The sequence below is a fragment of the Drosophila willistoni genome, chromosome 3R (genome assembly GCF_018902025.1).
Source record: "Drosophila willistoni isolate 14030-0811.24 chromosome 3R, UCI_dwil_1.1, whole genome shotgun sequence".
In the NCBI taxonomy this organism is placed as follows: domain Eukaryota; kingdom Metazoa; phylum Arthropoda; class Insecta; order Diptera; family Drosophilidae; genus Drosophila; species Drosophila willistoni.
In genome coordinates, this window is record NC_061086.1 from 22,146,914 (window position 1) to 22,159,631 (window position 12,718).

Consider the following 12,718-nt stretch of genomic DNA (forward strand, 5'->3'; position numbering starts at 1 on the left):
GTTTCCGCCGTTGCTCTGGCTCGTTTTACGCGCTTCAATGATTTGCCTGCAAAACTCTCACACAGCCAAGAAGATTAAGCGTATGCAACTCTCTTAACCTTCGTTTAAATTTTGCTGCCCTTTGCTCTGATTGACAATCGTTCGAACGATCGATCGATCGATCGATCGTTGGATCCCAAACAATGGGGCAGACAAAGCAACGGTTTCTGCTGCTGTGCGGTAGTTGTCATTGTTGTAACTAAATTTGTTTTGCGGTTTCTCAAGCTAATTGTGTGTGTGTTTAAGCTGGATGGAAGTGGTTTGACATGAGAACTGGTAAATAAATAAGAATCCTTGATAGTCTCCATTAGGTAGAAAAGGAAAAAATCAACCAAACTAAACACAAATCTATTTGCTGACAAATTCAATCTCTCAGGTCTGCCCCTCTTACAATTACCATTCATTTAAGCATTTCGACAGACAATTTTCAGTACGTTTAGTATACTTAATTACCCATGGAACCTCAACCAAGCCACCCAGAAGTCTTTGGGCCAACTCATGTGTCTGTGTGTGAATGTGTGTGAGTGTGGGGGGGCTTGCACTTAAACAGTAGTCGTCGCTTCTGTCGAATGTGCTTAACACAAATTACCAATTTTAATGCGACAGCCTCTCTCTTTCTCACTCTCTGTGTCAGACGGCGGCACAACAGTTGAAATTAACATGACAACGGCAATACTTCAATACACGGCAGGAACTCTCGACTCCAAGCTTCAACTTGTCCGTGGATACCCCATGACTTAGCCATGGCAAATTCGAAGAAAGCAAGACATACTCGTATTTTTGGTGTTAAAATGGATATAGCTGCATTTTATTATGATTATTATGATTTTCGACTGGCAGCAGCAGCAGCAGCAGCAAAGGTAAAAAAAAAGCCCCATAACAAAATCATCATCGACAAACTGAACTCACCCGAGGCAGAGAGGAATGAGGAAGAGGAGAAGTGGGCACCGCCATCGGCACCGGTAGCAACGGTAGCCCGATCGGGTGCAAGTGCAAGCAGCTTCGCGTTAATGGCCAGCAAACAACAGGGTCCCAAAACAGAGGCTTCAATGTGAATTCCGTGCATTTGCAATCGCACTTGACTTGGCCACTACGTCCGGTCGATGGATGCATGGGCATGTGTTTATGGGGCATGGGTTGAGAAGTCAAAATGACTGTACAGTCTTTATCCGTTAAATGCAAACTAATTTCATTTTGCTTTATTACATATAGAATTTATTTATTTTTAAACTTTGACCTCGCATATAAAATAAATTTCCTCCATACACACTCGATCGTTCATTTTACCCAAATTCGGTTTCAATTCCACACAATTCTCACCTTTTTGCCCATGATTTGGTTCATTATTGTTCCATTTAAGATATTTGGCTTTTTCACCAGTTGTCACCGATATATATTCATTTTGGTTTACGTGATTATGGACATCTAGCCAATAGTTATTACCTGAAGTTTTTAATAAATTGCTAAGTCCATCCAGTTCTTCTTCATTCTGAGGACTAGCCAGATGACTACCTAAACGATGACATGCGTGCAAGGCGCCAAACCAAGTTTCTTTTTTCTGTCTTTCAATATAGTAATATTTCGAGCCAATTTGTTCGAATTTATTCGATTTTGTCTTCATAGTATTACGTTGAAAGTTGAATTCTTCGATTTTTGATTCACAAATTGCAAGTGCATCGGACTTGTCCTGCACTTGTAGTACTTTGTTCCTCATCTCCATTTGGCATTCGACGAGAGATTCTTTATCGGTATTCACGTGCTTTGCTTCGACTTCTGATTTCCAGGAGAGCAATGATTGAATTTGCTTATCGGCACTCAATTGCAATTTGTTCATTGCCATTTCTATTTTATCCAATCTCTCTTGAGCATAAGGTGGCTTCAGAGTTTCACAGGATTCCAATCGCTTTTGCATTGTGGGTAGAAATAACAAAAGTGGTTTTGCTAAGCGATAAAAGCTATTAGAGCCATCGATATGCCCATCGTTAAGCTGTAAAATGGCATTGCCAGTTAGAAAAAAATAAGCATTTATCCCGAAATTTACTAATTTACCAAGCAATCATTTGCATTGACCAGACTTAATGCACACAAGAAAATCAAATAGAACATTTTTAAATCAATTGAAACGTATCACTAAACTGTCTTAATCAGAACTGATGGCTTATATGCCAAAGAGACAGCCAAATACATATGTGCATACATACATAGCGGCTGAATATACAAAGAAGAGTCATTCAGAGTCAAGTAAGCAAAATGAAATATGAGATAATACATGCTTTGGAGATTGAATTTCAGTGTGTTAATTAGATTCTCTGAAATATATATGTATGTATAATTTCAATTTATTTTATGTGAGCGCTCATTGAATTAATAATTTTTATAGCTTATCAATTTGTTGTGAATGTTGTTAATCTAAAGATTTCTGATGAAAAGATAGAGTTTTTTCAATCAAAAGAGTCAAAATAATATGTAATATAGGTTATACATTTTATTGAGTAAGCACTGTATTGATCTCTGTTTCTAGCTTCTGCTGCTACTGATGATGATGATGACGACGTTGAAAACTTTAACGCGTTTTTCGCTTTGGCATGATCATTATCGCAGGTTTCGTTTTACGCAACTTCTTGTTCAACTCATTTGGCTTTGGCAACTTGCAAACGGCCAAAAGAACTGCAGATTCTGTGGCACTGGCTGTGGCTGTTGGTTTCCAACCTGCTTTTTGGGGTGATCCATCAATTGTGTACAATGTCCCAAATGTAACTCGTCTTCCTTTCTCTCTCAATCTCTCTCTCTCTGGTGATCTCCCTTTTTCCCATAATGATGTATGCTCATTGCATTGGCTTCTTTTAGTTTTCGATCCAGAGTGTTTGTCTGTTTCTTGGGCAATTTGATTTGCTACCATTTACAAAAAGAATACAAAAAAAAAAGGAATCTCCCTCTCTGTCCTGATTACTTGTTGTGGTGGCATCAAAAACAAATAAAAGCTTAAATTGTTTTCAGATCATAAAGCAAAAAGGGTTTAACCCATTGATTGTCTGTTGATTGCCATTTATTGCTGCATTGTATCCCTCTCTCTGAGTGGAACTGGGTGGTTTTTGGTAGTTTTACAACATCACAGTTATGATTGACGGTGGAACTAATGAGTGAAGAAAGGGAGCAAATCAACAATGAACCGTAAAAACCTGATCAATGATCAAATTTCCGAATACTCTACAAAAATATTGTGCAATTGCATTAAGTATACGACGAGTGATCGTCTTGTTTCGTCTCGTCTGTAATTAACTTAATGCAACAAGATACAAATTCAGCAGTTTACGAGCCCATAAACTGGGGCTGCCTTACATACATTGTATCCAACTAATTGGGTCAAAAATTCAAGGAGGAACTGCACTCAGAGAAGAGTGAACTAAAGTTAAGAACGTACGGTAACAAATATACACCTGTTGGCAGGTGTGGGCAAAACCTTTAACTGACTGCCGCAATGACGTTTCACTTTGCAATGCATTTTGCGTTAAAATAAATAAATAATTTTTGACAGAAAGATGACACGAAGATTATGATGACAATAGAAATGATGACATGACCAAGATAATACATAACATACATACATACATAAGTGTATATACATATATACACTTCGTTGTACTCTCCTCTTCTCTACGAGATGTTGGCCATTTGCCAACGAGCCAGCCATCCAAGTAAACAGCCATCGAACCATTCACTCAACTTCTCATGGACCTCGGTGCACCTTTCAACGTCGCCTAATTGTGCCTTGGCCCATTCAGACGGTGTGTGTGTGTGTGTGTGTGTGAGTATGTGCAGTTGTTTTGGGGTACACCTCACACAGCAAATGGCATAAATTTAAATTTTAATTTACTACGTCGTCAATTGAAAGTCGTGCCCAGGCAGCGACCGCTTGAAAACCCGTCTCAGTCCAAGTTGAGTCGAGACCTGGCTATTTTATTTCATTTCATTTATTTATTTTGAGCTACTTGCAAAATAATTGCATAAATAAATATTTTAAAAAAAGGGTACACAGTATAAAGTCATCTCTCTCGCTCTCCCTCTCTCTCTCTCTCTCTCTCTATCACGCTCTGTCTCTCTCGCACTTGGTCTTGTTAATTTGTTGTATTTTGATTACAATCATTCCAACTGGGAGCAGAAGGGGCAGATGTTGGCTCCAACTTCTGTTCCATCTATCTCACTCTCAGATTGAAGCGTTGTGATTACTTCGACAAGAACGACAAAAGGCGACTCATCTAGATGAGGATTCTAGTACCTGTCATTGCAGTTAGTTGGCATTTGGATTTGTACAATTTATCAATGAAACGATGCATAAAAAAGTTAACCCAGTGATTAACTAAACTCATGCACAGCAAAGAATATTTTTTCCTTGAATGCCTTAACAACTTAATCCACTCATTCCCCTCATATGACACACACTCTCACACGATTAACAAGTGTTTAAATCACAATAAAACTTTTCAAATCCCATCGAATGAAGCAATAAAAAGAAATCGCAAAATATGCTGAAGACCCAAGGGCAACATGCAAAAAAAATGAAACTTCCCAAAGAAGATGGAAAGAGCGGCAGAGAGAAGAAAAAGAACAGAACTTACGCATCCAAAAATTGGTCAATAAAATCAACGACAAAACTTTTCTTTGGCCAAAGTACGAAAAGGACACCCAGCACCAGTCGCAGACCCAGACAGAAAACGTACTTATAAGGCACAGACAGGGCGTTCAAAAGGAAGGAAAAAAATGGGGCAAAACCAAAACAAAAGAAATCATTCCCAGGCCAATAAAAATGACAACAGTTACAAAGTGGCGGTTGCCAATATTACAAAGAGCCAAACACACAGACAAACAAACAAACAAAGATTAAGCCAATTTAACAGATGCTTAAAGTCAGGACACACTCGTAATCGCATATTGGATTAACGCACAGTATAGAGGAGTGTAGTGTGAACTTCAAGTCAATGACGACGGTTAAGGATAAGACAGACAGACAGTAAAGACAGCCAGACACAATGTGAGATATATGTATGTAGAAGCATGGAATATGAAAGATCTGAAGAGAAGATTCTAAAGAGATGTGAATACCCTGTAAGAACCTATGTATGATTTTAAATTCGATTCATGGGTTTTAATAGCTTTTATTCTTTTATTACAAGAACGAAGCGAGCAATTTTGAACTTAGTACTAGAACTAATATATAAGAGACTTAATGAACATTTAAAGCCAGACAAATCTGGCATTTAACCTGCCTTTGGTGTATATAAAAAGTTTTATAATTCTAGATATATTTTTAAACTAATTGTTTGTTCACTATGTTTGGTCTTCAAAGCCAATTTAATAACATTTTGTAAATAGAATAAGAAAGGGTATCTCTTAATTGTTCCAACCCAACCATAAACAAAGACCCAAGCTATAATATAACCTTTTGCGAAACCAAACTATAAATACTCTTGCCAAATTTTTCGTTATATTTATTTCAAACAGAATTTTTCAATATATTAAAGGTAGCTCTATTCGCAAAAGGAAAAAAGTTGAAATCAACTCATTTAATATTTAATTTGTTTAATTTTACTTGTTCATGTAGACCATCTATTCGCTTAATCATAAGACTTTAATCAAGTATTTAAAGGTTTTAGTTTATTATTATTTTAAGCGTTACAAACTTGTTGTAGAAACCAAACGTTGACTTTTTTTCGAAGGGCATAAAAAGGAGGGCAAGTATATAGAATTTATTTCGATGACATTTGCGGTCTATAGCAAACGCGTTTCTCTCTTTCTCTCTGCCTGACTTCTGCCGACAGTGACGCTTCTGCTTGCATTTATTTCACTTTTAATTTTTTCTTTTTTTTTAACAAAAATCGCGGCATAAATTCCCAAATATATCCACACACAAACACACAGAGATGGGTGCCTTTTTTTCGTCCACAGATACTTTGTCTTTGGCCGTTTGCTGCCATGGGGCAAATCCTTTAGACGACGTCGCATGTTTGGTTTTTCTTCTGGTTTGCCTTTTTTTGTGATATTTTTTTTTGGGTATTTTTTTCTGTTTGCGTTGCCCATTTGCGGCGTTTTGATATGTTACCCGGTAGCAGCAATTTTTTTTTTGTAGATTTTTTTGTTTTTGTTTGGATCTGGTGTTGGCTCTTGCCGGCGGTTCTGGCTGGAGCTCAATTGAGGGCCACAGAATCCGTGCAACTCTTGAAGATGAGCCACTTAAAGCGATGAGATTTTTTGGCGTCTGATATATTTTTGGCGGCGGCGTTTATCAAATGAATATCTTTGATATATATGTATAACAAATGATAAAATGTTGTTGCTGCCTCTGCTACTGCTGCTGGCTGTCGTGTCTCCATGTTTTTGTCTGGATCAATAAGCTCAAATTGGTGTTATTAATTGTGGGCAATTGATTTGATTTGTTTATTGGTTAAGGAAAGAGGCATGTATCATCATCATCCACTTTGCGATTTAGTGGCCACCCACTTTCATGGGTCGCATTTGAGCAAGGCGATGGATCATTAGCAATGAAATGAAATCCTCCATCCAAAAATTCTGAGTAACCTTCAGCTGGGATGCCAAATGAATTTATTGAAACATTACCTAAGCAAACGGTCAACCTAGACTCATGATGATGTTTCTTTCTCTTTGGCTAATTGAATTTCCTCTAGCCTCACCCACGTGTGTCCTTGTGCTTGTATGATTATATCATCTGCTGGACCAACTGCCTTAGCCCCCACTTCTTTCCCCTCTCTGCCATCGTTTGTACAAAAATGAATGTCTCGCATTTTAAGTGCCGGGTCTCGTTCCGTTTTTTTTCCTCATTTTTACGGTCGTTGGTATGTGTTTTCACGCATAAAAATTAAAGTCCCCAAGCATTTGTTTGTATGGGCATTAGGTCTGGACTGGGTCTCCTCCTTATCTTTTTCTGTGACTCTTCTTTTGTTTGTGCTCTACAACAATTGACCTTTTGTTGTAAATTTTTGGCCATCATTAGTTTGCCGGCTACTTAACACGACATTGATGTAGCTTAATTATGCCTAAAGATAATCTAACTGGATACAGGGAAGGTGTTTTAGTGGATCCGAAGGAAATTTACAGACATAATGTATGATGAAGCTGATGAGAGTCCCCCTTTTAACTACGTCTATGTATGCGTTCCGCCCGCATCCCATTCTCATTCATTTGAATGACTTTAATTACATTGAGACTAAAGCCCAGACAGAAACTTCTTGTCTTTTTTTGCCCTACACGAGTCAAGCAATTCATTAAAGCTAAACTGGGGCGAGACTTGGGCAACTTCATAACAGTTTTCTACTCACCATGTCGATGAGTTGGACGAACTCGACCACACCCACCGCAGCAACAACAAGTTGGACCGTTAATGATTGTGATTGCTAATGTCCCTCAAATAGAACGATACATATATACGGAGCACAGCATAGTTAGATGGATGGTTTCTGGCTGCTATTACTGGTTTCAGTTTCTACTTCTGGTTGACATCGAGTTCAAGTGGCAGGCTGCATCTCAATCTCTAGATTGACTAATGCCATTGGGCAAAAGGAGACAGTGCGCTTTGTTGGTGGTGGTGGTGGTGGTGGTGTTGATTGATTGTTTTTCCATGTAAATCGTGGCACAAATTAATCAATGCTAATGACACTTTCTCACTGTACAAGTTGACATTTCGTCAGGTTGACTAAGAAATACGGAAAAGTCTAGCCATCGTTTCGTTCTTCTTAATGTGTCTTGAGAGCAAAAACAAATTGCATTTTAAGCATTTACTGGGATAGTGCAATTTTTCATCATCTGAAACCCAGATAGCCTTGATTTACGTCTGGCGTTGAATGCGTTAATTACCCATATACTTACATAAGATACTTTGTATACATTCAAGATACGCAGATACGCACTTTGGCTAAATCTCAGAACGGTTTTACTTATCTTAATCATGATTTTATGCTAATGTGTCGCAGTGTCTTGTGTAACTGCAAGATTACAAGATACATAAACTCAACTCTTGCCAAGTTCAAACTCAAAGCCAAGACCATTTTTCGGAAATTTACTAAAAACCGCGTTTCGGTCTACGCCCACTTTTTGGGTAACAACAGAACTACAGAAGTGTACCAACCCTTTTCGGCACCTTTTCAGTTTATTTCCATTTACCAGTTCATTTCGAAATTGCCATAGGGTAGCTTTTTATACCGAGTACATTGCACTTTTAGCCACGACCAACAACTACAAGTACATCTATAATTACGTCACCTTGGCGTGGCAGTCACGGAGACCCAAGCACACACAGGAGGACCTCAGTGTGCATGGTAGGCAGGACATTGTTTTCACTTAAAAGAGCTGTAATAGATTCGTTAAATACTCAGAACATATGCATGTGTGAGTGTGACTCAAAAAAGTCTTTAAGTTCCCCTTTAAAGCGAGAATTAATTTGCAAATTTACTTCAGTAGGTAGAATGTAAATAATATTTGTATTTTAAATGATCTTTAACTCAGGAAATATACAAATATTGCTTAGTCTGTTTTCTTTTTCGGCTTTATTCCAAAAAGTTTGCCCCACACTGGTTCGGCTTCTATTAAACCAAAGAGAGCAATAAATAAAATAAACAAGAAGATCTTCATGTTAACTGAAGTTTGCTTAGCTGTTAGTTCATTATAAATACTCTCACTTGAAATATCCAATAATGTATGACAAATACAATTAGTTCCTAATTAACAGCGAAAACCATGACAAACCTTTTGGAATACAAGCAAATTAGTTACAACTGTAAAAAATAAAATATTAAGAAGTGAAAGTAATTTAATGGAAACTTTTAGTCTCTGAATTCAACTGTAAAACACTTTAATATAACAAAACGAAACTAAACCCGACTAAGTCTTGATTATTTTCATTTGATCACTTTAAAGAATGGATGTGAATGGATCTAAATGCATATTGATCTATGCATAGGTATATTCACACTCATGGCAATCAAATGACATCCCATTATAGTGTATCTTGTCAATAAGTTCACTTCAAACATCTGCAATAGGTTCGTGATGCATATGTTAATGAGTCTCAAAGGACTTTAGGTTCCCCTTTAAAGTAAGAATTGATAAATTTAGAACGTTGTGTTTTAACTTCACATTTCTTTTATTAATATTTAAGATTGATAATTTAATTTGTACTCCCTTTCAAATGGGGATTAAACCATAAAAGTAAGTAGGTCATCTTTCAAAGAATGTTTGTATACGGTTTTGGCCCTTATTAGACCAAAGAGAGCAATAAATAAAATAATTAAAAAGAACTTCATGTTAACTAAAGTTTGGATAGCTATTAGTTTAGTATATATACCTGTATTTCAAATATCCAAGCATGTATGACAAATAAAATTAGATTCTGATTAAAGTCAAAAACCATGACAAATTTTTTGAGATACAAACAGATTACTTATGTTAGAAGTGGAAAGCTTTATAGAAACTTCGAATTATAATAATTTATTTAAGGCATTTATTTAATGCCTTTAGTCCGTGAAGTCGACTGTAAAACATTTTAATATAACAAAAATATTGACTTTAATCCTCTCATTTACAAAAACTTAACCACAACCAAGTCGTTACTCCTGACATGACCACACTAAAGACAGAATGCATTTAGGTCTCTTCACACCCATCGCATTCAAAATACATCCCTTTATAACACATCATATCTTGTCAATAAGCTGCTTTCTTTTTGGGGAAATGTTCGGCAAAGATTTTATAAGCAGCTTCCCTTCAAAAGTGAAACAAATTGCCACCAAAAAGGTAGAGCAACCTTTGTTTGCTGTCCATACCAGGCGAACAATTTTCTTTGACCATGATTTATACAAGCAAGTGGTCTCGTTTTCTCCATCTTTGGGTGTTCTGACACGTCTTTCGGTCAGTGCGAAAAGATAATAACTGACAGGACTCTCCTCTTGACCAGCACGATGGGTTTTTCCACATGCTTGTATTCAAAATTCAAGCCAGACTGTCCAACGGTTATCAGAGTTTTCCCATTTTCGTCGCCTGGCGTTTTTGCTGACTTTTCATATGGAGCAACAGCTGGCCCAGTCAACTGGCAACTGCCAAGTGCTTCCTTTTTGTATTTTGTTATTAACATTTTGGTTATTTATTTTTATTTTTTTCTTATTTTGGTCACGTTTGATAAGCTTGAACTAATAATTCATGAATGGACAGCTGTTGCTGCTGCTTTGAATGATTTTAAATATGAGATTCGAATGAGTTTATAAGTTTCTGTTTATTTATTTAAGAAGCATTCACCCCCCAAAATGGGCACAGAGTAATGGCAATGGGATGGTTATCGAAGGAGGTTGGGAGAGGATGGGGTGGTTGATGCCATCCTTGCCATTGAGATTGATTGATGTCTTTGGCTGGCATAGGTTCAGCTAGACAATCATTAGCTGAGCGAGAGAGAAAGCGGCGGGCGGAGGACAAACGAATGCCACGCCCTATATGCCGAGTGTGGAATGTCGTGGAGTGCCGTTGACAGCTTGCCAAATTGTCTAAAGAAATGTTTCGTTTTCCCAGACATTGCCCTGACCATGACGCATCATTAGCATCTTCTAAGTTAACAATGGATAGACGATTAAAGTTTATATCTTTCAAATTTCATGACATTTACTCACAAATGGTTACGAAACTTTTTTTTTTAAATTTAAGTAAACAAAATATATCTATTTTCCTAAAATCAATATAATTTAGAAATATTTGGAAATAGAAAACATTGAGTGTTAAAATTAGTTATAGTTTTTACTTATCAATTGTGTCACTAATGGCTAATTTCGTGGTTTAAATTTCTGCAAGAAGTTTCAAACCTTGGTAAAATTACAAAAATATTCATTTTTTTATCTACAGAACTTTAAGAACTAAATAAGATATTAAACTGACATTCCTAAAACTAAACTAGAAAAGTATTTACTATATAAAAGTTATCAGAACAGAAAAAAAACAAAAATTTAACTTAAAGGATTTGTTTTGAAAATAATTCATTTCAAATTACTGGACTGGGTTTCTGTTTTATATCTCCTACAAACAATGCGATCTGTAGAACAAGAAAGGCGAACTTCATTTTGACAACTGAGTTGCTATATGTTTATGTTTTATAGACTGAAAATATCCACGTAAGTTTAAGTTTGAAACCGAATAAATTTCTTAATTACCACGTAAGCGAAACGAATATAATTATACACTATAATATTTCTCATTTGGCCTGCAAAATTAAAAGTTGTATTAGTTTGGCCAAGATGCTGATAACAAAACGTAGTTTCTTAATTCTTTTCGTAGTATTCCAACTTTTTACAACCGTTCCGGCCTATGTGGTGAATGTGAATAATGAGAATCTTCCTCTACTCTTGGAATCCCATAAACTGGTGTTGCTTAATTTCTATGTGAATTGGTGCAAATTCAGCATGCAGCTAGAACCCATTTACTATGAAGTCGCTCAGCTGCTTCGGATGGGAAATCCTGAGCAAGGTCTCATAGTTTTGGGCAGGGTTGATTGTGATGTCGAAACGGAATTGGCGAAAAAATATCATATTCGAAAGTATCCAACGGTGGCTGTGGTGCAGCATGGACTGATCCGATGGGATGAATTTCAAGGACCTCGTAATGTCGAGAGTATTATGAAATTTTTGGAAACGCACTTGAATGATCCCGTTAAAGAGATACAATCAAAAACGGAATTGGACAATTTGGTGGTTGTATCAAACACTCTGATTATCGGTTACTTTACAAACTATCTTGATCAAGAATATAAAGTTTTTCGTGATGCTGTGCGTTTTTTCGGTCCATACGGCGATTTCTATGTGGTCCTGTACGATGCTATGAGAAATGCCACTCTAGATGGCGAACACAGGATTGTCGCTAGGGCTAAATATGATCACATTGAGGAGTATAAGGGGAATAAGACAAATACCAAGGAGCTGGGAATGTGGATTTTCTATCAATGTCAACCCATGGTGCAAGAGATAACATTTGCCAATGCCGAGATACTAATCGATGGTTCTCTGCCACTTATGATACTATTTCACCATAAAGATGATCATGAATCGGTCAAGCTATTTAGAAAAACGGTCGAGTCTCAATCAACGGAAACTTTTATGTCTGTTAGATTTATCAGCGGTCAGTCCGATATGTTCTCCCATGCAATGTATCATATGGGCAAATCGGAGGAGGATTTACCCTTTATTGCCTTCGATACCTTCGAGCATATGTATGTCCTTCCGAATTTCACTGATATTGAAGTGCCTGGCACAATAGAGCAATACATTGAAGACCTTCATTCGGGTAAATTGCATTATAAGTACCATGAAAAGGAACTTTTGGACGCCTTAGGCGGCGATGTGCAAGAAACAACTCGCATTCCAGAATCAAAATTTAAAATTCTAAAACAATCCAAACATCGCTATACCTATGTTAAAGAGGAATTGTAAATTATCATTAAGTATAAGTATAAAATTAAAAATTACAAATAATTTTTTGCCATCAATCTCTAATTTGAATTTGAATTCTTTTGCTTCCATTCAAGATTCAATGCCCATTTCGGTGTGATTGTCATTTGTGACAAATCGAACACCAAACAAATATGGTCAACTTCATCGTCAATTAAAGGTAAATGTCGCGTGCCAGTCCTGGAAGCAAG

The 12,718-nt window shown here is 36.9% G+C and overlaps 2 protein-coding genes across 2 annotated transcripts; one reads left to right on the top strand and one right to left on the bottom strand.

The window, feature by feature from the left end:
* Positions 1–1,263: 1,263 nt before the first annotated feature.
* LOC124459782 (mannose-binding protein A-like) lies at positions 1,264–2,156 on the bottom strand. The gene is made up of 2 exons (XM_047009400.1): positions 2,089–2,156; positions 1,264–2,026 (listed from the first exon to the last, which is right to left on the bottom strand). The coding sequence occupies exons 1-2, from the start codon at positions 2,143–2,145 to the stop codon at positions 1,265–1,267; spliced, it is 819 nt and encodes a 272-aa protein (XP_046865356.1). The 5' UTR covers positions 2,146–2,156; the 3' UTR covers position 1,264.
* Positions 2,157–11,486: 9,330 nt separating this feature from the next.
* Positions 11,487–12,509, top strand: LOC6647670 (endoplasmic reticulum resident protein 44). Its single transcript, XM_002070309.2, has one exon. It carries the CDS (start codon positions 11,487–11,489, stop codon positions 12,507–12,509), a length of 1,023 nt encoding a protein of 340 aa, XP_002070345.2.
* The last annotated feature ends 209 nt before the right edge of the window (positions 12,510–12,718 follow it).